This window comes from Malaclemys terrapin, chromosome 11 (genome assembly GCF_027887155.1).
Source record: "Malaclemys terrapin pileata isolate rMalTer1 chromosome 11, rMalTer1.hap1, whole genome shotgun sequence".
NCBI classification, from domain to species: domain Eukaryota; kingdom Metazoa; phylum Chordata; order Testudines; family Emydidae; genus Malaclemys; species Malaclemys terrapin.
Genome location: NC_071515.1, coordinates 29035271 through 29062874, shown reverse-complemented (window position 1 = coordinate 29062874; position 27604 = coordinate 29035271). Strand labels below are relative to the sequence as shown.

Sequence of the window (27604 nt, the reverse complement as noted above, 5' to 3'; positions counted from 1 at the left end):
CTGCATCTGGTTCCAGACAGCTCCAGCCCCAGTTCCACTCTGCCGCAGCTCTCCTGCTGCTGCTGCCCAGCCTCCAGTGCAGCTCCCGGGGCTGCTTCTCTGGTCCTGGTTGCTGCAGCTCTGCTCTCAGCACAGCTCTCTGGGCTGCTTCTCTGGTTTGCTCTGGCTCTGGCCAGCGCAGCCCTGCTCCCTGGTGCAGCTCAGGATCCTGCTCTCTCCTTAGCTCGGCCCTGCTCTGGTCAGGCAGCTCCAGCTCACATGCAGGACAGGACCCCTGGCTTCCTGACTCCCTCATTAGCCTGCCTGCCCTGTCAATCAGGCTGACCTGGAACGTTGGCTTCTCCCCATTGCCGCTGAAGACTGTCAGTCTCAGGGTCCTGGTTTCCCATTGACCCTTCCCCTTTCTTTGGAACTAGGAAATGGCCAACCAAACCCCCCCACTAAGTTTTAGTAAGGGACCAACAATCCCCTTACATTAAGAACCATTGGCTGTGCCCACAGAAGCCCTGTGGATGCAGCCAGTGAGTGCACCATAACTTGGGTAGGACTTTGCAGTGTGGTTGCTCACACCAGGCGAGGCTAACCCCAGGTGTCAATCATCTGGGCTAACTGCAGTAAAGACATACTTTTACTTCTCTCTCCAATTTATTATTTTTACCGATAACCCTAGTTATCTTTAAAGATAGGGTGACCATATTTCCCAAAGGCAGGGGCTGGCATCACTGCTTGCTCAAGCCCTGCCTGCCCCCCACCAGAGCCCTGCCCTCACCACCCCCCATGCAGAGCTAGCATCACTGTTGGTCCCCCTGCACAATCCTCTGCACCCCACTTTTTATCAAAATTGGGCATTTATCCTGTTTGCTCTTGCCAACTTGATCAGTTGGCAAGAGCAAATGGGACAAATGCCCAGTTTTGCCAAAAAAGTCAGGACGGCCGCGACAAGGCTTAAAAAAGGGACTGTTCTGGCCAAAATGGGACGTACGGTCACCCTGTTCCTTAAGCTAAATGTCTCAAAGATAGGAATGTTTTTCTTGGGAAAGCACAACTTCATGTCCTTTCTCCTTTCTTCCCTAACACCTCTCATTTGCCTGATCGCCTCCCATTTGTGTTTTTTGTCTGTAATCTTGTCATCATCCTTGACTTAGATGACTTTTCCCTCCTACATCTCCTTGCTTGGAAATCTGCATTTAACAAACCCCACAACATTATGCATGCCATTGACTGGCCTGCCTCTGATGAAATTCTCATCTATTCCTTCGCCTCCCTTTGCTTGCAGTATTGCCACTCCTTTTTCAGAAACCTCTCCAAGTTTCTAGCTGTCATGTGCATAGTAAAACCACACCAGCTCCATCCTTAGGCCTTGTCTACACTGGCAAGTTTCTGTGCAGTAAAGCAGCTTTTTGCACTCAAACTGCAGACATGTACACACTGCCTCGCCACTTTGTGCACAGAAACTCCTCAGTTGCAGCGCTCCAAAAAACCACCTAGATGAGATTTGTAAGGCTATGTGCGCAGAGGCTCCTTTATTGCCAGTGTAGACACTTGATTGCTCTCTGTATTGTAATTGGCCTCCAGAGCTGTCCCATAATGCCTCAAGTGACCACTCTCCTCATTGTTTTGAACTCAGCTGCCCTGGAGACATGCGCCCCTCCCCTTTCAAAGCACCGTTTCTGACAGACATTGTGTGCTGTGCTGATCTGCTCAAGGACACAAAGCAAATCATTAATGTGGAATGCTCATCAGGGTTACTATCCGTCCGTATTTCCCCGGACATGTCTGGCTTTTGCGTCTCTAAATAGCCGTCCGGGAGGAATTGGTAACGAGGTTAAAATTTCCGTTTTTTTTCTCCCTTGCCTCCCTCCCTCCCTTCCATGCAGAGTGCGGCTGCTGATTGGATGGCTGGGCCAATTGACCCGCTCCCATTGGCCTCCAGCAGCCAGAGCCGTCCCCTGCTCCCCCCTCCCTCTGTCTGCAGCCCTGTGTAACACACAAACCGACCCACTGAGCAGCGTGTTTTGCAAACACGTGGAGCCAGAATGGTAAGGGGAGTCGGGGGAGGGCAGTCAGGGAGCGGGGGAGTGTTGGATGGGTCCCCGGCCTCCACCTGCCATCCCCCCCTCCGCGCATCCCCCCCCCCGTGGGTCCCCCCTCTCCCTTGTCTGCTTGTACTGCCAGAGCCAGCAGCCCCAAACTCCCTCCCAAACCCCCTCCTCCCTTCCCACACACCCCCTCCTGCCCTCAAACTCCGTCCCAAAGCCTGCACTCCGTCCCTTTGCACCGCCTCCCACCCCCAAACTCCATCCCAGAGCCTGTACCCTTCACCCCCTCCTGCACACCCACCCCCTGCCCCAGCCCGGAGCCTGCACCCAGCACCCAAACTCTATCCCAGAACCTGCACCCGGCACCCTTCCTGCACCCTACTCCCCAGCCCAGGACCTGCACCCCAGACCTCCTTCCCCCACCCAACTCCCCTCCCAGGGCCTTAGGCAGGTGTGTCGGGGGGTGGGTTCTGGGCACCACCAAAATTTCTACAACCCTGCCACCCATGCGAGTGGATAAGGGTCGGGGCAGTCAGGGGACAGGTAGGGTCCTGGGGGGGCAGTTAGGGTGGGGGGTTCTCAGCAGGGGGCAGTCAGGGGACAAGAAGCAGGGGGAGTTGGGATTCTGAGGGGGGGCAGTCAGGGGGTGGAAGTGGGAGGGAGTGGATGGGGGCAGGGCTAGGGTGGGGCTTCCCCCCCCCCAGTGTCCTCTTTTTTGATTGTGGAAATATGGTAACCCTAATGCTCGTGCTGTTGAACACAGAGGCGGGGGGGGGGAGGTGTCCTCCCTCTGCCTCAGGACTGATTGCTTCCTGCTGCTGTTTGAACTTACAAGACAGCATGCTGACACACTCTCTGTCCCCCAAAACACACAGTCTCTCTCCTCCCCTCCATACACACACACTTCCTGTCACACACTCTCCTCCACCCACTTCAGTTGAAAAGCAGCTGGCAATGTAGTAGGATGCCCATGGAACAATGGGATTGGGAAACCTGCATCATGAGATGCTGTGCCTGCCCCATGAGACATTGCAAACCCTTCCCAAAGCACCCTGCGGCCAGTTGCACAGAGGGATAGCTAACTACAATGCACTGCTGTCTTTGCCATTGCAAGAGATGCTAATGTGGATGCACTCCAGCATCACAAAGAGCACAGTGTGGAGACACAACAGTGGTTTAATTTCAGTGTTTTAATAAAAGTGGTATAACTTGTGGCACAGAAACTTGCCAGTGTAGACATACCCTTAGTTTCACTAACTTCCTGTTCTATTCAGGATGTTCTCCCTCCGTGCCTACTACATGAAATCTTATCTTCTTCCTGATTGTTTCTTTCCTTTCATCTAGCACTGATCACCCTTCTAGCATTTCACACAGACTTGCCACTGTTGGAGCCAAGATCCTTCTCCTTTGTAGGTCTTGCCATCTGGAACAGGTTTCCTATATCTCTTTGCCGCATTGACTTTTGTATTATTTTCAGATCTCATCTAAAAAACTAGTGTTTCTTCCATTCCCATGTGTCTTAACTCTTTTGTCTCTGCTTTTATGTATGTCTGTAACAATACTACTTAAAGCAAAATTACACATTGTAGCATGTAGTTGATGTTACTTACTTCCAAACAGCAGGAAATGCTGTAAAAGTGAGAGAGGTCTGAGTGTCTTGGGCTTTCCAAAGCATTCCAAGAGCATTTCTTTAAACCTAAAAGGCTCAAAATGACAATCCTTGTGAAGGGAAATCTCCCATTGGCTTCAGTGGAATTTTTCTTGAAAATGGACTGCAAGATTGGGCTCCAAATTAACTTAACTCTGAATACTGCCATATTCCAGAAAACTATGCAATACACACACACACACACACACACACACTGCATTTCTTTTCCTGTCATTTCTGATTACTGTAAGTTTTGTGCATTGCCTTTTCTATTCAGCCATGCCACCCAATCTTGGTTGATTCATGCTATGATATAATCAATTGTTTGGGACAGCCCAAGTGCTACCATGGTGATGAACTGTGACATGCCAGAATAACTCAGGTAAAATCAGATTGAACTTTTGCCAAAAGCTCTTCCTCCTTTGACAGTTAAAGTGGTGCAGCAGCAATGCATATTGTTGCTCCTTAAAAAGTAGTGCCTTAATATTTCCTGGCTGCTCCCAGCACCTTTCTTAGAACTCCATAGCATTTTATTGTTTTCTTATTTGTACGCCTACTGGCAGAGAGCAGCAGCCTCTGGCCAGAGCTAATTATTTTATTAGGTCAGACCTGTAGCCAAGACTAGCTAGTACAGGTTGTGTATCCGGTACAGATAGAACCAAAATCCTGTAGGCAGAGTATCCAGAGACGCACATCATGGAGGTTGGAGAATCAGGATAACACTTGCAATCTAAAAGGTATGGCCAAGACTAGCAGATGCTTAATTTAAGCATAAATGATAGTGAGAGTAAACATTTGTTCTGAAGCTCTTATTTCCTTTACTGTCAAAAGCACAATACAGGTGCCAATTCTGGTCAATTTTTGCTGAACATGGCATACTGGCAGTCCTGAATGATTTGTGGTAGAAAATGTGTGTGTGCCAGAAATGGCTAATTAGTGGTGAAATCCTATCTGGATGTCATTACTGACTGATTTATGGAGGATATTATAGAGTTCCCAGTACTGATTTGTGGCAGATTTTGTACAGATGCTGTTACTCATTGATTAGTGGTTGGATATTACTAGGGCTGTCGATTAATCGCAGTTAACTCACGTGATTAACTCAAAAAAATTAATCATGATTAATCGCAGTTTTAAACATACTGTTAATCAATAGAATACCAATTGAAATTTATTAAATATTTTGGATGTTTTTCTACATTTTCATATATACTGTATTCTGTGTTGTAATTGAAATCAAAGTGTACATTATTTTTGATTACATGTATTTGTGCTGTAAAAATGATAAACAAAATAAATAGTATTTTTCAGTTCACCTCATACAAGTACTGTAGTTCAATCTCTTTGTCATGAAAGTGCAATTTACAAATGTAGATTTGTTTTGGTTACATAACTGCACTCAAAAACAAAACAATGTAAAACTTCAGAGCCTACCAGTCCACTCAGTTCTACGTCTTGTTCAGCCAATCGCTCAGACAAACAAGTTTGTTTACATTTACAGTAGATAATGCTGCCCTCTTCTTATTTAAAATGTCACCAGAAAGTGAGAACAGGCATTTCCATGGCACTTTTATAGCTGGCATTGCAAGGTATTTATGTGCCAGATATGCTAAACATTCATATGCTCCTTCATGCTTCGGCCACCATTCCAGAGGGAGTCGGTACCAGTGATGAGGGCGGATACCACGTGGGGTGTCGGTAGGGGGTGATGAGGGCGGATACCACAGGGGGTGTGGGTAGGGGGTGATGAGGGCGGATACCACAGGGGGTGTCGGTACCAGTGATGAGGGCGGATACCACATGGGGTGTCGATAGGGGGAGATGAGGGCGGATACCACAGGGGGTGTCGGTACGGGGTGATGAGGGCGGACACCACAGGGGGAGTCGGTACCAGTGATGAGAGCGGATACCACATGGGGTGTCGGTAGGGGGTGATGAGGGCGGATACCACAGGGGGTGTCGGTAGGGGGTGATGAGGGCGGATACCACAGGGGGTGTCGGTACTAGTGATGAGGGCGGACACCACAGAGGGTGTCGGTACGGGGTGATGAGGGCGGACACCACAGGGGGAGTCGGTACCAGTGATGAGAGCGGATACCACATGGGGTGTCGGTAGGGGGTGATGAGGGCGGATACCACAGGGGGTGTCGGTTGGGGGTGATGAGGGCGGATACCACAGGAGGTGTTGGTACCAGTGATGAGGGCGGATACCACAGGGGGTGTCGGTAGGGGGTGATGAGGGTGGATACCACAGGGGGTGTGGGTAGGGGGTGATGAGGGCGGATACCACAGGGGGTGTCGGTACCAGTGATGAGGGCGGATACCACCGGGGCTGTCGGTAGGGGGTAATGAGAGCGGATACACAGGGGGTGTCGATAGGGGATGGTGAGGGCGGATACCACAGGGGGTGTCGATAGGGGATGGTGAGGGCGGATACCGCCGGGGGTGTCGATAGGGGATGGTGAGGGCGGATACCACCGGGGGTGTTGGTAGGGGGTAATGAGAGCGGATACCACAGGGGGTGTCGGTAGGGATGGTGAGGGTGGATACCACCGGGGGTGTCGGTAGGGGTGATGAGGGCGGATACCACAGGGGGTGTCGATAGGGGATGGTGAGGGCGGATACCACAGGGGGTGTCGATAGGGGATGGTGAGGGCGGATACCACCGGGGGTGTTGGTAGGGGGTAATGAGGGCGGATACCACAGGGGGTGTCGATAGGGGATGGTGAGGGCGGATACCACCGGGGGTGTTGGTAGGGGGTAATGAGAGCGGATACCACAGGGGGTGTCGATAGGGGATGGTGAGGGCGGATACCACCGGGGGTGTCGGTAGGGGTGATGAGGGCGGATACCACAGGGGTGTCGATAGGGGATGGTGAGGGCGGATACCACCGGGGGTGTTGGTAGGGGGTAATGAGAGCGGATACCACAGGGGGTGTCGATAGGGGATGGTGAGGGCGGATACCACCGGGGGTGTCGGTAGGGGGTAATGAGGGCGGATACCACAGGGGTGTCGATAGGGGATGGTGAGGGCGGATACCACCGGGGGTGTCGATAGGGGATGGTGAGGGCGGATACCACAGGGGGTGTCGATAGGGGATGGTGAGGGCGGATACCACAGGGGGTGTCGATAGGGGATGGTGAGGGTGGATACCACAGGGGTGTCGGTAGGGATGGTGAGGGTGGATACCACCGGGGGTGTCGGTAGGGGGTAATGAGGGCGGATACCACAGGGGTGTCGATAGGGGATGGTGAGGGCGGATACCACAGGGGGTGTCGATAGGGGATGGTGAGGGCGGATACCACAGGGGGTGTCGATAGGGGATGGTGAGGGCGGATACCACCGGGGGTGTCAGTAGGGGTGATGAGGGCGGATACCACAGGGGTGTCGGTAGGGGGTGATGAAGGCTGAGATCCGGGGCTTTCACGGATACCCCTGCGCCTGGGCGGACTGGGGCAGGCAGGGTTAAGGGCCCGCCCCGGGACGCGCCCTGCAGGCTGTTAGCGGGGCTGATGTGCCCAGCTCGCTGCTCCTTGGCCCGGCGCACGCCGCGGGAGGGAGCTCCACGCTGTGCCGGGGCTGCCCCCTGGCGTACGGGGCGCGGAGCGCCGGGAGGGCGGAGCCCTGCCTGACTGGGTCGGGCCCTGCCCTCCGCGCTGTAGCTCCAGCCGGCCGGCACCTTGCAGCAGCCGCCGCTGGAGGTCGGGTCGGCAGCTGAGCCCCGCCGCGGTCGTGCGCAGAGGAGTTGGCAGCGGCGGCTGGGGATGGTGCGCGGCCCCCGCCCGCAGCACAGCAGCCGCGCTCCGGGAGCAGCCGCGAGAGGGAAGAGGCTGTGAGGGACCCCCCGCCACGAGGTGAGTCATTGCCCGTCGCCTCCACACGCACTCGGGGGAAAGCAGGGAAATCTGCCTGGCTTGCTGCCCCTCCCGCCTGCAGCTGGCTCAGCACTGGCGGCCCTGGGCAGGCTGGCGGGGTGGGTGGGATTCCCGGGGGGCTGGCAGTGACTTGTGTCTGGTGTGACTCCACTGGGTCCGAGACTCGTGCCGCAGCTGCTGTTGCTTTATTCCAGGGGGCGTTTTATTTACCTGGGTTTAACCCCAGTCCCCATCCCTTCCCCTCCCCGCCCCGCCCCGCCCCGGCTGAAGTGGACGGGGCTTTGCGTGCTGCCCGGCCTGGGGAAAGCATCGCCGGCTCCACCCTTGGTGTCACAGCTGCAGGGAGGTGAGACTGAGTAATCCGGTTCGTATTTGTTTTGTAATGTGGAAGCTGCTGCATCGCCCGGGCATGGACTTCCGCAAACGTAACTCCCCTTGCAAACAAAGGCGCTGCGGAGCCGGGTGCCTGGGGCTGCGTGCGGAGGACCCATCGCTCCCCCGACATGCACCTGTCCGTCGGCATGAAAACCCCCCTGCCCGGCCAGCCAGCTGTTGTCTTTTTACATCGACAGATGTCCTCTCTGCCCAGCTGGGTCCGTATGAATGAGTGATACCCCAAATTGAATGAATTACCTAGCAAAATGGAGTGAGATTTACATCTCTCTTTGGAGCATAGTGAAAAGCCTTTATCACAAGGAGGTGGCCTATAAAATAACCAGAAATGAGTGTGGCCCTTCAAGTGGGTAAAACTGGAAGAAGGGGAGGAGCAGGCATAATTGCTAGGACCAAATGTTTTTGTTAGCAGGCTTTTTCTGTGGTGCTGGGCCACTGTAGTATCTGAGTAGTACATCACAAACATTAATATATATATATATATCCTCTCAAAACCCTGTGAGGTAGGGAGGTAAGGCACTGAGAGAGAATAAGTGTCTTGCCCAAGGTCACTCAGGATGTCTGTGGCTGAGCTAGCAAGAACCAGTCCAGTGTCTTAAACTCCATTCCATTTCTCTTCTCTGAGGGCCGCAATGGTGGGATGAAAGATTTTTGACATCAGGAAGACGGGTCAGGGCTCTTGGATGGAAGGAACAGGGTTTGGAAATTAAGAGGAGTGATCGGGTATTTTCATATAGGGGTTGGGTGATTTGGGGGTTCAGCTGAAGTGTTTTTCAGCAGTGTGTGTGTTATGTGTGGGGATGAGATGGGGCACAATTCTTCTTAATTGTGCAGGAGGATTTAGCAGTTACGGGGATTGCCTTGAGGGTGTTTCTCACTGTAATAATGAGGACTTGCTTTGCTTCCTTTTTCTGACCACATACCAGTCTTCCAGCTTGCTCTTCCTGCATGTGGGGACCAGTCAGATTTTCTTTCTATATAAAGTATTAAGAGGCTGATAATAATCATACAGTGGTAGCCAAGCTTCTCTCCCAGCTAGTGCAGCCCTCTCTTCTCCCCTGCCCTGTAACTTTCAGTGCCTCCCGTCTACTTTGAAGACTATCTATATCCCCCACCCCCATTTCTCCAAGTATTTGCTCCCTTCCCTTACACTGTAGTTGGGAGATGTTTTGTATTTTCCTCAGGTTGAATCCTCTCTCATAGCACTTTCCTGGTATCTCTGAGATTTATTCTTCAAATACTTTTGATCTTTCTGATTGACAGACAGGTTTCTGTTTAACCAATTTCCCCAAGTCCGTTATAAGAACATGAATGTTTTGGGTGGATTGGCACACATGCTGCTTTTTGAGAAAACTGGTCACATCCAATCTTTCCTCTTAGTTCAGATCTTTGGCATCTGCAGTGGTTAGACTATAACCTCCATCGGACGCTAGCCTCATTCTTTAGGAATTGTAGCAACACAATATTCAGTGTTGTGGGTGAGGCCTAACCACAGTCTATGTAATTGAGTCATTCCATGCCAAATTAACCAGTGCTTCCCAGTTGAACGTCCAGGTTTTGATGGAATGTACTGCGCTAATAGTTCACATTTCACTGGAGGCGCTGACCAAATGCTAAGTTTCCTCTAAAACCTCTTCAGAAGCATTGTCACTCTTTATCTTGTGCTGGGGGTGTCTACATATGACACTCCCTCGGGCTGATATTCAATTTTTGTATATTTAAAAACAAATTAAGATCTTAGTGAACTAACCACGTTCTCAGTAGGAACTTTTTATTTACTGCTTTGTTCATACTCTTGCATGCTTCATTTATCAGCATAGCTATTGGCATATGTAGTATATGAGCTTACCTCACAAACCCAGCAGAAGTTTAATATTTATCTGTGAATATTGTTTGCTGCCATGTATAGAGTTTAAGATCTAGTTTTGTGTTAGCATCTCATAAGATGTAGCTACTGGTAGTTTTAAAATAAAAACTACATATTTTAAAAGCCATATGATTTTCACTATCAAATTAACCTATTAAAGATTGGTTCAATCTTGGATTTAAACTGGTTGGCAAAAACACTTCCATTCTCAGTTGGGCCAAAACAATACTCTTATGTGAGTGAGTGGAGAAAATTCTAGCAGTAAAACATCATATTATAACTGAATAAACTATAATGTTGTTTGGCAAATATTTTTCTGCAGTACTTTGAAATAAGGATAAATATTTCCTAATTAAGCAGATAGTGTAAATAAATTTGGTGTTCCAGAGGAGCTGATAAAGGCTGTGTCTGTTGGAAATACCAGCCTCTCCTGAACGGAGTTTACTCAGTACCGGGGGTTCTCAAACTTCATTGCACAGCAACCTCTTTCTGACAACAAAAATTACTACATGACCCCAGGAGTGGAGACTGAAGCCTGAGCCCACCCGAGCCCCACCGCCCCGGGGGTGTGTGTGGGGGGAGCTGAAGCACAAAGTCTTCATCCTCATGTGGGGGTGGGGCCTGTAACCTGAGCTCTACCACCCAGGGCTGAAGCCCTGGGCCCCAGTAAGTCTATCACCAGCTCTGGCGACCCCATTAAAATGGGATCATGACCCACAGTTTGAGAACCGCTAGTCTATACATATAATAAATGCAGGGTCTCGCTGCCCACTGTCTTGCATCTTGCGTTGTCGTTTACATGGGCAAAGTGAGTGTAAAATGTTACCAAACCAGAAGGGTAGCATTTACATCCACTTTGCTCAGGTGTAAATAAATACACAAAGTGCTGAGTAGTGGAGAATTTACTGTTATTCCTTTGTTGTATTGCCTTAATCCCCACAAAGGGATTAGAGGATTTGGACAAATAAATAACGCAGAGCCAGCCCCTGATCCAGAGGGCTAACAATCACATTCTCTAAATACTAAACAGGTGAATCAACAGAGAGATGGAGAAGAGGGAGGATGAGGCAAGAGCAGAGACCTGGGTATTTGCATAAGTAGGTAGTCATAGAGGTCTTGGAAGTTTCAGGTGGTCACCAGTGTAACCAATGGTAGTGATTTGTAGGCACCACACCAAAGGACCTTTTAAAAATGGATTTAAAGGAGGATAAAGTGGTGGCTCTAGAAATTCTGATAGTACAGTACTGAGAGTCTGTACTCTATAGCAGTGTTCTGGAATGCAAACTGATGCCCAGGCAATCAAGTTTTGATGGGTATACTCCTAAAAGGCTATATGAAAGGTCCTGTACATCTGTGTTTGTTTGTAATGTTAAAACAACAAAGCATAATACAGATATAGAGCACAATATTATGAAGACTTGCATATGTAATTTTGTTAAAGGGGGTAGTCCCATTGTAGTCAACATGGGACTACTTGTTTGTCATTGCAGATTCAGCCCTATTCTGCTGGCGTTTCAATGGCAAAATATCCAATGGCTTTAGTAGAAACACCATTTAGCCCATAATTCTGCATTTGCTAATATTCTTTCATTTACCCATTCTTTGAAACAGATTGTCTTGTCAAGATGTTTGTGGAGGAAAGTTAGCTCTGTTACTTCTACAGCTCAACACTAGAAACAGAAACACCACTTCCGATATCTTACATAGGCTTTATGTACTGTTTATTGGCTCTGATGGCTAACAACGAATATTAATAACTGTTAAGATAGAATTGCACAACTTGTAAGCATTGACACAGATGCATCTTCAACTGTACCACAGGGTTATTTCTAAATTAAACAGTGATTAGCAAAATATCAAGTAAATTTTATGAAGTATTATTTTAGAGGAATGAGTGACTGAAAACTTGAAAATCTGCTAATAGAAAGTTTCCTGTGAAATTTCTCTTGTTTATTGCAATCCTGTTCTACTTGCTAAGTTTAACGAAAATTTGAGATAATTAAATGGGAACTTGATGCCATATTGGTGAGTGTGACATGGAAGGCCTGACTGATAAATTCTCCTCTGATTTATCAACATCATGCAGACTGCAATCCAATCTGCTCTTTTTGCTATAGCTACATATGGGTTTGAAAGCTTTAGTTAATGCTTCCTGTTTTGGATGCTCTCAATGTATTAGTTTTCAGTGATATGTAAATATAATTTTGTGCACATATTGTTGAAGATACTTAACTCATCAAAGTCCTTCTGTAAGTGTCTACCCTGTGTGTATAACAAATTATGGCTTTTGCACTTAATATGCTTATTTTTTGAGGCTCTCTAATTTTATATTGCTTTTTGATTCTTAACTATACCCAATTTCTTGTTAAAATCAAATATTTATGCTATATATTTAAGTATTAGCAGTTCCCCATAAGGTATCAAACCTAATCGCCTGTTGGTTTCTAGGTGGAATTTAAGGTGCTGGTTTTGGCCTATAAAGCCCTATGTGTATGTCTACACTGCAATTAAACACCCGTGGCTGGCAAATAGTCCAGCTGACATGGGCTAGCCACAAGTATTTAATTGCAGTGTAGACATATCCCAAGTGGCCTGGGATCTGCCTCCCTGGGAGGTTGCTGCTGTGTCCCTGCTATATTGCTGCACTTGCTGCATGGAGGCACTTGAGTTGTGTACTCCTTGGTTTAAATGAGATGGGGCTAATGATAGGACACTTTCTACGAAGGGGGGCCCCTCAATTCTGGCATTAACTCCCCTATCCGATTTGTTGATTTCAGGGCACACTGCAAAGCACACATGTTTTCTCAAATTTTTGGCAAGGGTAAGTGCAGGAGGAGAATTGAACTTTGATATACTCGATCCTTTCCTTTGATTATAGAGATTGATTTGTAGTGCCAGGTTGAGCTGTCGGGAATAGATTGGCTCTTTGTATTTTCCAATTCCTTGTATGATTGCACCTTTTATGAAATTAAAAATAAATAGAAATAAGTGTTTTAATGAGATACTTTAATGTGAAGAGAAACTACTTTGCTTTGTGTGCAACCTTCTTTATATTACGTTGAGTTTAAAAGCCTGCTATTCTCTGCTTGGCCTCTCCAAAAGATTCTGCCTGTTACAGGCTTGTATATGTTGTATGTCACTATAAGACAGTGGGGTGCCTCAAAAAACACATATTTTCTATGATTTTTCTAGCTGCCTTAGGAACAGATCTGATTGTTTTTCTTTTAAAGATTTTTTTATAAATTTATCTTCATTTGATTATCTAAAACTCATTCTTTAATGTTAAGTATTAAAATAATCTACATAAGATGTCTGGTTAACATATAGTGGGAAATATTGTGATAGCTGGCTCCTGCCAGCCAATTGACTATAACAAGTCACTGGGGTTTTCTCTTGAGGGTAATATTGGATATTAAAGCTAGCACCAGACACCCACTTTATCTTATTCATTTCTCAGAGCAAAGGGTTGCCTCCCTTTTCTTCCTGCGTTTAACAGTTATTGTGGAAGGTCATTATTAAGGCTAGATGATCCTTTTGATAAAATCAGCCACAAAAGGAGTAAAATGGTTCTAGATTTGAATGTTTGAAATAAAACCTAAGTAAATACAGCAGAGGTGAAAGAATAGGAACACTGACTTATAACAGAAGGAATCATTTATTTTTCAAAGTTTTTCTTGCATATAACTGATTATTTATCCTTAACTTAAAAGAAACAATACACAGTCACAAAAGAGAGAGGAAGGATAGGCTTGTAGTTAAAGGAAGCCAGTGTACATTTACGTAAGTAGTCTCAGAGGAAGGGTGGTCTCATAGACTGAGTCTATGCATCTATTCCTGGAACAGCCACAGACTTCCTGTGTGATTTTCGGCAGGTGGCTTTCTCTCTGCATCTGTAATATGGGAAGAATAATACCTCATAACTGAGAGGGAGTGTTATGACCTTTATGTCAGGGAGGTGTTCAGATATTGGGGACCTACATACATAATTCTCTCTTATGTTTGTGTGAGTGATTTGGGCACTTTAACTTCTGGGAAGTTTGTTTATTTGCCCTGCATGTTGGGGGACAAGATCCCTCTTGGTGGTATCACACAGGCGGATTTGTGCAACATGCTACATCTCGCCTCTTTGCAAAAGGTTTATTAGGCTGTTCAAGATCTACCACAGGCAAGCCTTTAATCACGACAACTAAATTGGAGCATACATGATCTTTGCTAGCAGCTATTCTTCACTTTAACCTTGTCACTTGGGTAAATTGGTAAAAGGTGCCTTCAGAACTTATGTTCACGATTTCTATGATGAGGTCAGAAATCAGTGTTCAGTAGCCCAGGGCTAAAACTCCACACTCCATCACCATGTTCTTCTAAGGTCTTGTCTTAATTAGAGTTTTTTGGGCTCCAGTTAAATGCCAGTTAGCTCAAGATAGTTAATACATTTGTAAGGGATCTAGTCTGGACATTCTCAACATGTTTGTTCCTGCTACAAATGTTTGTAGTTTGCCCAAGCTGATCCTTAGAACTATAGTCCACACACTGCCTCTTAAGACTACAATCTTGTAGATATGGAAAATGTTTTTATAAAGCACTAACGTTCGTAAAATTTCAATAGTGATGATGTAATTAAACTAACCTTGGAATAGGGAAGGTATAGTCTATTCCTCTCACTTCAACTTGAGAAATGTTTTTGCTGCTGCTTAGTTTGATTTCACTGAAGAGGTGCCCAATGGCCAAGCTGTGTTGCTTTTTGTTATAAGTTGGAAAGCCATCGTTAGAACCATTGTAGGACATTCCAAGGAACCTGTTTGTTAGTTTGTTCATTTCCACTATCTTCCCTCCCCCCCTTTAATTAACACCACATCTTAAATTGACTCTGCTCAAAATCTGAAAAGTAATCCTGTGAAATTTCTGCTAATGCTGATTCTGTGTCCTATTACTGAACGGGTATATAGTGCATTACTAATGGAATTCAATGAAATATTTACTTTAAAATTTTTGTTTTATGAAATATTTTTCTATAACATTTCACAAAGTACAGTGAAAATACAGGTGTTTCTATCACATTACACATACATAACAAATTTAGAAGAAAATGGATGCAATAACAGATGTAAAAACATATGAGGAAAAGATCCAATAGCTTAATATTTTTAAACCCCAACAATAATAAGCAATTGTAATATATTAGTTATCCATAAACCTTATAAAATTAACATACTCCAGGAAACCTAAATCTGAAACCTATTGCAATTGGAAAGGAAACTGCAAATAAAAAGACAGATTAAGAATCATGTTTGTTGTGTTTAAAAATTCCTTGTACGTTGCCACCCATGTATTTTTGATGCTAAATCAGATAGTTTTGAATCCATATGCATAGGATTAGGAATACAATGTGTTTATTTTTGTTTTTAATCAAGATTATTCTGACTTCTCCACATCAGGGTGGCTTCTCTTGACCTAAGAAGAGCTGATGTCAAACTGCACAACATTTTTCCACTTGATCTTGCCATGTAAGAGAGAACTTGTCTATAACCGAGAGAAACCAAACTCTGACACAATAACTCTTAGCAGCTAGAATTAGATGAGCATGTAGATACTTGTATAGGTTCATAAGGTTAATCTCAGGGTAGAGAGTAAGGCCATGATCCTTCAATTGACTCCTATTAAAGTCAGCGGGGTTCCACACATGTGTAGGGGTCTGCCCACTCACAAGTTGCAGAACCAAGGCAGGCCTAAAAGAAAAAACTGAAGAACTCAATGGCAAATCTAACCTGGTAATCAGTAGAATTTGTTTTGTCTGTTTTTTAACCAAAAATGAGCAATAATAGAAAAAGTTCACTATAAATGTGCAAAAGAACTTGCCTCAATGATTCCAGCACTCTAATTAAATTGATTAGTAATAGTATTTAACGTACCAGGTCTAATGTATACTCCAAAAACTGGTTTTAAGAGTATCTTATGATATTAGTGAATAAGAGCAAGAAAAATTATTTTCAAATTTGACAACAATGTGCATCAGTTAATTAGAAATCAGTGTAAGCTTCTGCAGTTTGCCAACTCCAAACACTTAAAAATCAAGATTCAGGCCCCCAAAATTATGACATTGATTTAAAAATCATGTCTTTTTTTTTCTCTCTCTCTCTCTCTCTTTGTCTTCTGGTTTTAGAGCGTTTAGGGTTCAACCATGAGGGATAGAACCTTTTTTTTTTTTTTTTTTTTTTTTTTTTAAATGAAAGAAGAGATTGTCAGGTAATATTATTCATCAGCTGGGGTTGGTGAGAAAAACACCAGGTATTGCAACATTCATGGTAAAATCCTGGAATTGGCAACACTGAACTTGTTTTAAAAATGCCTGCAGATAAAATCAACCACAATGCTGGAGTCTAGAGAAAGGGAAGAGCTTTCCAGACTAAATTTTAGATTATATTACTGGGTCCACTGCAGTTTATTCCACAAATATAAGAATGGCAAACGGGGTCAAACCAATGCTTCATCTAGCCCAGTATCCTGTCTTCCAACAGCAGACAATGCCAGCTGCTTCAGAGGGAATGAACAGAGCAATTCTCAAGTGATCCATCCCCTGTTGTCCAGTCCCAGCATCTGCCAGTCAGATGCTTAGGGACACCCAGAGCATGGGATTTGCACTCCTGACCATCTTGGCTAATAGCTGTTGATGGCCCTGTCCTCCATGAACTTACCCAATTCTTTTTTGAACCCTGTTATACTGTTGGCGTTCACAACATCCCATGGCAATGAGTCCCACACGTTGAGTATACGTTGTGTGAAGAAGTACTTCCTTTTGTTTGTTTTAAACCTGCTGCCTGTTAATTTCAGTGGGTGACCCCTGGTTTTTGTGTTATGTGAAGAAGTAAATAACATTTCCTTATTCACTTTCTCCACACCTCTATCATATCCCTCCTTAGTCATCTCTTTTCCAAGCTGAAAAGTCCCAGTCGTCTTAATCTCTCTTTGTATGGAAGCTGTTCCATACCCTTAATCATTTTTGTTGCCCTTCTCTGTACCATTTCTATTTTTAATATACAAACTCAAGGTATGGGCATGCCATGGATTTAGATAGTGGTTTTATATTTACTGTCTTCTTATCTGTCCCTTTCCCAGTGGTTCATAACATTCTTTTAGCTTTTTTGACTGCTGCTGCACATTGATCAGATGTTTTCAGAGAACTATCCACAATGACTCAAAAGATTTCTCTCTTGAGTGATAGCAGCTAATTTAGACACGATCATTTTATATGTATAGTTGGGATTGTGTTTTCCAGTGTGTATTACTTTGCATTTATCAAAATTTACTTTGATCTGCCATTTTGTTGCCCACTCACCCAGTTTTGTGAGGTTCCCTTTGTGACTCTTCACAGTCTGTTTTGGACTTAACTATCTTGAGTAATTTTGTGGCATCTGCAAATTTTGCCACCTCACAGTTTACCCCTTTTTCCAGATTTATGGCTATGTTGGAAAAAACACTGGTCCCAATACAGACTCCTGGGGAACACCACGATTTACCTCTCACCATTCTGAAAACAGACCATTTATTCCTACCGTTTGTTTTCTATCTTTTAACCAGTTACTGATCCATGAGAGGACCTTCCCTCTTATCTATGACCGCTTACTTTGCTTAAGAGCTTTTGGTGAGGCACCTTGTCAAAGACTTACTGAAAATACAAGTACATTATATTTACTGAGTCACCCTTGTTCACATGTTTAATGACCCCCACAAAGAATTTTAATAGATTGGCATGATTTCCCTTTACAAAAGCCATGTTGACTCTTTCGTTCATGAACTAAATCGTGTTCATTTATGTGTCTGATAATTCTGTTCTTTACTATAGTTTCAACCAATTTGCCTAGTACTGAAGTTAGGCTTACCAGCCTGTAATTGCCAGGATCGCCTCTTGAGCCTTTTTAAAAAAATTGGTGGCATATTAGCTATCCTCTAGACACCTGGTACAGAGGCTGATTTAAATGATGGTTACATATCACATTTAGTAGTTCTGCTATTTCATATTTGAGTTTCTTCAGAACTCTTGAGTGAATACCATGTGATCCTGGTAACTTATTACTGTTTAATTTATCAACTTGTTCCAAAACCGCCTCTAATGACACTTAAATTTGGGACAGTTCCTCAGATTTGTCACCTAAAAAGAATGGCTTGGGCATGGGAATTTCCCTTACATCCTCTTTAATGAAGCCTGATGCAAAGAATTCATTTTGCTTCTCCATAATGGCCTTATCTTCCTTGAGTGCTCCTTTAGCACCTCGATCATTTGGTGGCCCCACTGATTAGTTTGGCAGGCTTCCTACTTCTGATGTACTTAATTAAAAAAACAACAACACCTAATGCACATTGGTTTAATATGGAACAGAACTTAATAAACATCACTGAACTAGAATAATACCTGTGAATACTATTAGGCCAGAAAGAAATCTTCTAAACTTACATCCCTTGTCAGTTATTGCCCTTAATGTTTGGGAGAAAATTCTGAACTATAATCAGTTATTTAAAGGGATAAACTCCGCTTATCTCAATCAACAATGAGTTCATAAGCAGGCAAAACTAAGCTTCCAATTTGATTCTAAAATATTAGAGATTGGAATCTTCTGAGGGCTTCTTAGCTTTTAGAGACTAGGAAGTTAAGTTCCTTACAGAATATTAAAGGAATCACTGGAGAAACCTGTTCTATATTTCACAATTTAAATATTATGACATTAATAAATTTCAGTGGAACAGTTTATCAGCAATCCAAAAGAGCTTGAAACCACTATAATTAAAACTTAGTCCTTAAAAAATTCTACTTTGGAATGTAAGTTGATCCAGAGTGAAAAACAAAAATATATTGCTTCAGGCAAGAGAGTATCTATTAAACATTTAAGTTAAATTGTTTTGTGGCATCTTTTGACTTATCCAGAAACATGCACTGAAATATTTATTTAGAATGAAACATATTTACATTATGTAGTTTGCTAATCTAATATTTTTTCCAGGTTATGCTCACAAATATTAATACTGCAAAATCTCAAATTAATGCAATATGTCTCCAATCTGATAGCTAAGAACTAACGGACTGCACTTCTGTGTGGGAGACCAATTTTTTGTTCCCAGTAAGGAAAGTTACTAATGGCTAACTCTACTATTATTAATAATTATTATTGAGTATGAAAGATGATCTTAAAACTGAAATCTAAATCCTGCTGGCTTTTAACATTGGTTTTTAAATGAATTATGATTTGTAAAAAGGTACAGGCCTGACCTTCCTGAAATCCACTGTTTCTCCTCAGAATAAGTATGGGGCCTGCAGTGGCATTATGATTTCTCCTCAGTCCCTCCTGTATTTCTGAACCTTGATTGGAAGGGAAAAAAGATCAGTTTAGTCCCATGTCTGTTCAATCCTTGCCCCCTGCTACTGAGGCTTCCAGCCTATTTGTGAGGATGATTTGTATGATGTAGGTACCTGCCCACTAGGAACTAGGGGGTCTTACTTTTCTTTTTCCCAGAGGTGCTGAGCAACCACAGTCCCACTGACTTCAACTGAAGTTGTAGATGCTCAGCGTTTCTGAAAATGGGACTCCAGGTGGAATGGATATGACTCATTACTTGTCCCCGGAGTCACCTCATTCCCTGTCCTACGGTTATTTAAGCAAAACGGTAAATACTGGAGTTAGATTCTTAGGAAAGCAGATGATTTGTAGGGGGAGATTTCAAAGGCACAAATTGCAGTTAGTTGTTTAGCTCCTATTTGTGCCTTTGAAAATCTCTCCTGTAATAAATGTATAGGATGGTTATTGCAAAGAGCTACAGAACTGCTACTGGAAGATAAGTTGCTATAGTAGTGGCAGTGTCAGTCACTAAATCCATTTTTTCATGATTGCCAATATTGTCTATCATTATCAAAGTGAATTAACAGTTGAATACAATGTTTTTCTTTCCTCAGCTCCTGAGGTATTTATGGGCAAGGCATGCAAGTAATAAAAAGCTCTCTTTCTTTTATTCCTTAGTGCCTGACCTTCCATGATTGCACCCTTCATTCTCTGTGTTGTGCTTTAACCATAGTCTATTTTATTTGCCCTACAGGATAGCTGCAGTCATTGTGGAGAGTGTGTTGAGTATTGGATGCTTGTGGTGAGCTATGGCGGCTGACGATAAAGTTGCCATTTTAACTGATGATGAAGAAGAGCAGAAGAGAAAGTATGTGCTTGCTGATCCTTTCAATGGAATTTCCAAAGAGCAAGATCTCCAGCCCCAAAATGAAACCCCTTCAACTGAGACCACCACTGTCCCAGACGAGGAGCTAGACTGGTTAGAAAGGCACTGTGTCAAAATAAACAATGATCTTCTGATCTCCAAGGTCTTTTATTTTTTCTTTTATTCTGCATATGGCTCCCTTTACCCATTGCTTCCTGTGTATTATAAGCAGCTGGGCATGTCGGCTAGTCAGAGTGGACTTCTGGTGGGCATTAGGTACTTTATTGAATTCTGCAGTGCTCCTTTCTGGGGAGTGGTGGCAGATCGCTTTAAAAAAGGGAAAGTTGTCCTTCTCTTTTCGCTTTTATGTTGGATTTTATTTAACCTGGGGATTGGATTTGTTAGACCAGCTACCTTAAGATGTGTACCAAAGGTCCCTCCACCACCACATCCTTCCAATGCCAGCCACCTTTTAACATCGCTGCCGCAAAATGCCACCATTTCTTCTTTACTAACTACAGCTAGTGCTACATTACAGAAGGGTCGTGGGAAGCGGGACCTGTTAACTAACAGTCCCCCAACTTTGGAATTGTTTCCATTTTCTGCTCAGACCAGAAATGTAGACCTTGCCTTGGATAACAACAATACAAATTTTATTTTAAAGAATACCACCACTAACCCAGGACTGCCAGGAAATATGACCCACCCTACACCACCACCTGTTGTCACCACAAAACCAGTATCTTCTGACCACGTCATGCTGGTTTATGATCATCAAGAAGTAGAAGCTATCTTTCTACTCATTCTCTTGGTTGTTATTATAGGAGAGTTTTTCAGTGCTTCATCTGTTACCATTGTGGACACCGTGACTCTCCAATACCTTGGCAAACACAGGGACCGCTATGGCTTGCAACGGATGTGGGGCTCTCTGGGCTGGGGACTGGCCATGCTATCGGTGGGAATTGGTATAGACTATACCCGTATAGAAGTGATCATCGAAGGTCTGGGGTGCAAAGCTCCTGAGTACAAGAACTACAGGATTGTTTTCATAGTCTTTGGTGTACTGATGTCAATGGCGCTTATTGTGGCCACCCAGTTCAGATTCCATTATAACCACTACAAAGAAGATGAAAACAAGAGGAAGGAAGTAGAGATCCCACAGGTGGATGGAAATGCCTCCACTGAATCCTCTGATGACACCCCCAGCAGCATAAGCCAGTCTCAGTCATTCAGTTTTTGGGACCTGATAAAGCTTCTTTGCAGTATACAGTATGGGTCTGTGCTGTTCGTGGCTTGGTTTATGGGGTTTGGGTATGGGTTTGTGTTCACCTTTCTCTACTGGCACTTGGAAGACCTAAATGGGACTACCACCCTCTTTGGAGTCTGTTCTGTCTTGAGCCACGTGTCTGAGCTGACTGCCTACTTCTTTAGCCACAAGTTGATTGAACTGATTGGTCACATCAGGTAAGCGAATGACAATAATCACTAAAGAACTGTGCACGTGTTAGTGGAGCTAAGTGTGTAGAGTATTAAATTGAGTTAGCTTCACGTTTCTCTATTTTAAAGAGTCTCCTCCTGTGAATCTGTTTTTTGACTATATTTGTGCTGCTTATAAATGAGACTTCTTTTAAATTGTGCTCTTCCTGGCTGAGCTGGACCAAGAATGGTTCTGCCTGGAGCTTATACCCTCCCCCAGTCCTGCAGATAAGTGGGATATTTAGGCCACCTCACCTATCTCTTAACTGTTGGAGAGCACCATCTGTGAAGATGTCAGTATTTGCCAGCGCCATCCTTAGAAGTATTTCAGGGAGTGATATTGTGTTGGTGCTAGAACACCGTACATCCAGAAATAGTGTAGTCTGTCTGATACATCAGGCAAGCTAGGAGTCCAGTGCAATAGAAACAGAAGAGATAATATAAAGATCCCTGTAGCATTTACCCAATATTTAAAAAAAAAAAAATGCTAGAAACTGGTGAAAGTTTACTATGAATTTTTTCTAGCAAGCCTTATTTTTAATGTGATCCTTTCCCCCCAATCTCTTTCAAATTCCTAATGTGACACAGTGAATCTGTAATATATTCCAGTGCTATAACTTTATATTACAAAAATGTATATAAATACTTTGAATATATTCTCTAGAGAATGGAACTAGGTTACAGTCTCTGAATTGCAGCACTCTGTTTTACTGTGGATTCAAACAGTGAGGCAACACTTCTCTAAAACCACTCTTGCCCCTTATTTTAAAGATCTCTGTCCTGACCTGCGTACACTCAGATACATGACTGCCTGATGATGAAGTAAATGTTCATTTTAAACATGTATATAATATAACTTATTCATAACACCCAAAATGTTTCCTCAGCACTTTAGTGATATTTGGCAGTTTAACTTTGAAAGGATTACTTTAAAGTGCATCCTCAATGATTTTGCTTCAAAACTCCATGATTTGTTTGAACAACCATCTATTCTGGGCTTTTTTATCTTAAAGTCTGTAATATTATAACATCTCACGGTGGTCCCCTAAACAGAGGCAAAGCATGTTTTCACAGAACTGTATATGTAGTCTTGTTCCCATATCCTCTCCCAATACACCTGAGGATCTGTTATCTAGATGTCAGTGCATTTTCAACCATATGGGTCATTCAGGTTTTTTTCTGCATCCTGTCCTGTTTGTTTTCGGTGAGTTGATCCCACTGTTGTTTCTTTTGACCTCAGTCAAAGGTATGTTTCAAGTGATCTCTCAAGTTACTGTGCCTGGCACATGGGATATCAAATTTTATACCAAGTAGTCTTTAGGCTTTTAATTAATCTAGATCCATTATTTTAAGCAAACAAATATACATTTTTCTGTGCTGATCACAAGATGTTCTCTCCCTTCCCGTCGCTTGTTTTTATTGGTGAAGCAGGAGTTGTCATATTTTCATATTTCTTCCATTTAAGCGGGTTGCATAATAAGGATAAATAGCTTTCATAACTTTAAATTTTAAACATAATTAGTTTGACAAAATTTACTGGCACTTTGCAGGCAAAGGAAAAAAGAAGAGTATAATTGAATAGCAAAAGATGCTTTTAATTTTCATAGACCATGCTGAAACCTTGAGACAGTCTCTACACCTGCAGCATGAAAATGTCTTGTTTGGCATACTAAATTTTGCTTTCCTCCTCTCATATGAAGTGTATTGAATATTAGCTTTATTATGTGACAGGCACTAGATGGATTGCAGTCTAAAAAGATATGTATTTCTCCTCTGACATTTAGTGTCTGTTGGAAAAAGAAACATAAATAATCTGGTGGAGTTATGAGGCACTATGTTTTGACAAGAGGTCTTGTGCCAGATGTGTGAATGTAGTATATTCATTACTGGATCTAGATGCATTTGGATGGAAAAGGGAAGTGGAAGGAGTGATCATGGAAGGGAAAGCTTTCTTTTTAAGTAAAAGATTAGATTCAAGAATTATTTATTTGATGGTCCATGGCTAAATTCTATATACTGGAGGTTTTGGTAATGACATGGCCTAGGTAAGAGATACATATGTAGCACCTGATGTCACCAGAAAGTACTCCTTGATGGAGCTGAAGCCCTGAAATTTACATGTGTATATTGACTATAAAGGTATATAAATGAACAAGAGATAATAATTAATCTTGTCTGTTTGTGTGTATGCAATGTAATTGTGGAGATAATCTGGACCTGGGACTTACTCATGTTAAATGCATAATTTTCTTTCAGGGTCACAGTGACATTGAGAAATGTATAATAATCATGGAAAGAACCGTCATTAGCAGACCATAGTCAAAATGGTTTTAAATCTGGGTATGATGCAATCGCTGAACAGGAGACTGCCAGTTTTGACTTATATCTCCTACATGCAAAATTCTTTGGAATCTACAATTCCATAGCTCCTGGCTGCCTAGAGTACCTTTAAACACTGCTTTTTTCATTAACCTTTGATGTTTATAATCATGATATCAATAGGAGTTAGTTTATACAACACTAATTATAAAGCTCTGTAGTATAATGCTCCCGTGCAACCTTGGGAGTTAAGATAAACTCTTAACATGAGATCTAATTCCCCCTCTTAATATTTTTCTTTATACTGCAGTAGAACCCACAATGTGCTATATATTGTACGCACATATATAGGAAGAAATTCCCTGTCTAAAGACCTTAAAGCCTCTAAAAACATGTATGGGGAGGAGGAGCTAAAATATACAAGCAAAGTGGTCAGCGCAGTCAGTCATAGGGCTACATCAAGTTACTTCCATTTTCTGGTGTTTTCAAAATGTGCTTGATTATAGTACAAAAACTTAGGTTTAGTTCTTTTTCTTTCATGTGTGGTTTAAGTAGGAAAGAGAAATGGCAGGATTGTGGAAGTAAGAGGGTAAAATGGACAAGAATGGAGGTGTAGACCTTGCTGCTTTTGCTCTACATTTCCCATATTAAGGATTTCTTTTTAAAAAGAAATTCCATCTCTTCTAAACTTAGATGGATATTGGGCAGAGTGTATTGCATCACTCGGCCTAAATTGCTTAGATACCAACAGTAGCTAAAAGAAGAACAGGAATACTTGTGGCACCTTAGAGACTAACAAATTTATTAGAGCATAAGCTTTCGTGGACTACAGCCCACTTCTTCGGATGCATATAGAATGGAACATATATTGAGGAGATATATATACACACATACAGAGAGCATAAACAGGTGGGAGTTGTCTTACCAACTCTGAGATGCCAATTAATTAAGAGAAAAAAAACTTTTGAAGTGATAATCAAGATAGCCCAGTACAGACAGTTTGATAAGAAGTGTGAGCATACTTACAAGGGGAGATAGAATCAATGTTTGTAATGGCTCAGCCATTCCCAGTCCCAGACTCTACGCAAAAGAATTAATGGACACAAATCTGACATCAGGAATCAAAATACTCAAAAACCAGTGGGAGAACACTTTAACCTGTCTGGTCATTCAGTGACAGACCTGCGGGTGGCTATATTACAACAGAAAAACTTCAAAAACAGACTCCAACGAGAGACTGCTGAGCTAGAATTGATATGCAAACTAGACACAATCAACTCCGGTTTGAATAAGGACTGGGAATGGCTGAGCCATTACAGACATTGATTCTATCTCCCCTTGTAAGTATGCTCACACTTCTTATCAAACTGTCTGTACTGGGTTATCTTGATTATCACTTCAAAAGTTTTTTTTCTCTTAATTAATTGGCCTCTCAGAGTTGGTAAGACAACTCCCACCTGTTTATGCTCTCTGTATGTGTGTATATATATATCTCCTCAATATATGTTCCATTCTATATGCATCCGAAGAAGTGGGCTGTAGTCCACGAAAGCTTATGCTCTAATAAATTTGTTAGTCTCTAAGGTGCCACAAGTACTCCTGTTCTTCTTTTTGCGGATGCAGACTAACACGGCTGCTACTCTGTAACAGTAGCTAGTGTCAATTTAACACACGTCCCTTTATAACCACAGCCAGAACAATGAATGTAAATTAATTGTTGGTCCTATTCTTTTCATATTTTAGTATTATCTAATACTTATTTATATTTTAGTCATAGCAACTTGCAAACTGTCCGCCCCAGATGCTATCTTTCTCCACTAGCTCTTTGAACTTTGCAAAATAATGTACACTCTTGGTCCACCGCATTAAAGCCTCTTCTCCCAAAAAGTGAAAACAAACTGGCAAAGGTGAGGAGTTAATGATCCCGTATGTGATCCCCTTTGCATTATACACATTGACTGGTATGACTGGTTTATTTTATTTTACTTTATTTTAAGGTTACTCCAACTATTAATAAAATGAGTAGCATTAGCTTTCAACTACACTAATGCATTAGGGATGTTTAATGTATCTTATGGAAAACAGGGATAACCAGACGAGACTAGGGCTGTATGTTGTACATCTGTATAATTTTTTAATGGCCCAAAACAGAATGTGAACAATTTTGGCATATACAGGGTTAAGTGTCTCGAGAAACTGTGCTGTAAGGTCTCATATAATAGTGGGTGGGGAAAGGTTCCTCCCACTCCACACCCAGCCCGAAGACTTCCTAGGTCTGTTGTGAAAGAAATGACTATGACTTTTCTGTTACGGTGTGGAAAGGTCACAGCAGAAGTTTTTATCTTCCTTTAACTCCTATTACTAGCAAAGTAGTACACTGATGTCTACGTATTCTTCCTCCCATTCTAAAGAATAGAAGTTCTTGCTGTAATTTTTCTGATAGCTTAGTACCAATACCTCCACTATCCCTTCTGCCTGAGTTTTTGGAGACAGGCACAGGCTTGATTCTTGTAATCACAAGCTCTGATACAGATAAATGGGGGGGAAATGTATTGGCACTTTTCACAGTAAGCTGTGCTTAGGTAGATCTGGGAGCTAGCTGAGCAAACACTTGTCTCCTCTCAGCTACTCACACAACTGTCATCCACCAGTATCCTGAAACTGCTGATTCCAGCATTCCAGTCTCAAACCCCTATGTGAGCTCTGAGTAGATCTGGGAGGGTAACTGATTTTTTGATTTGATGGAGGTTCTGAAAAATCAAAAATAATTGATTTGGGTTGAACTGAATCTTGAAAAAGTTCATTTTGGATTTGTTTCTGAGTTGGGATTCAAACCTGGGTTTCCCTCTATCACAGGTGAGTGTCCAAACCACTGGGTTAAAGACTACAAGAGGGGGGCAGTGGTGGCATCACCATCTCCATCTGCCTCCTCCTCTGTGACTGGCCGAAACTATTCATGACAAATTTGCATATAGTTTTAGGTCCACCAGAGCTGCGTTTTTCAGCAAATAAACTATTCATCTGAAAAATGTTGCCCAACTCTAGCTCTGAGACACACAGCAGGTTCACATATCACTGTACTATACTCCAATTATGTTGTAAACATTTTAGAGATTACCATAGCGCTTTGTGCACAATTCAATGCCAGCAAAGTAGTTATAAGGCTATCCATGCAACCAGAAAGTTGTTAAAACAGTGTTAATAGTATTTGTACTTCATATCTAGTGCCTTCCACTTGTGTCTCGGGGTATCTCAAAGCATTTTATAAAGGAGGGCAGTATTCAGATGGACAAAAGAGGTATTTGGAAGTTAAATAACTTGCCCAGTACAACAGAACAAATCCATGTCAGAGCTAGGCTTAGCACTCAGATGTCCTTATTCCAAGTCTCCTTCGTTAACCCTTATACCATGCTATTTGTCACTCTCCCCCTTTCTCTTCAGCAAATTGAGGTTTTATGACTTAATTGAGTGATTACTCAGGTTAAGAAGAAGCATATGAATGCATTTCCTTGGCATGTTCTCTGATGAAGAGGTATGTAGGTGGTGGTGGTGGGGTGGGTATTTTGCAGGATGTCTTGCTGAGAGTTCTGTGCTATGTTGCACTGAAATTCTGCTTCCTTTTTAAAAAGATTTTTTTTTTCATAACGAAGCAGACAATAGAAAGGTAAATGACTTACAGCTTTTATATGTTTCCAAATTTCACATGCTTCACAGGATCTCGAATGGAATTATGCAGTCTTACAATTTGACAAACCTGCAAGACAAGCCAATACAAAACCAGACAATAACACATAG

General features: G+C 43.0%; 1 protein-coding gene across 4 annotated transcripts in view; it reads left to right on the top strand.

The window, feature by feature from the left end:
- The first annotated feature begins 7365 nt into the window (after nt 1-7365).
- Nucleotides 7366-27604, top strand: part of MFSD6 (major facilitator superfamily domain containing 6) — a 42366-nt gene continuing 22127 nt past the window's right edge. For 2 of the 4 annotated variants that reach the window (XM_054044093.1, XM_054044095.1), the window contains exons 1-2: nt 7366-7542; nt 19904-21478. In XM_054044093.1, the coding sequence (XP_053900068.1) occupies nt 19959-21478 (1520 nt within the window). In that variant the 5' untranslated portion in view covers nt 7366-7542; nt 19904-19958. Of the gene's footprint in view, nt 7543-8026; nt 8157-19903; nt 21479-27604 lie in introns of those variants that run through there. The other 2 variants (XM_054044094.1, XM_054044096.1) reach the window with 2 other exon arrangements.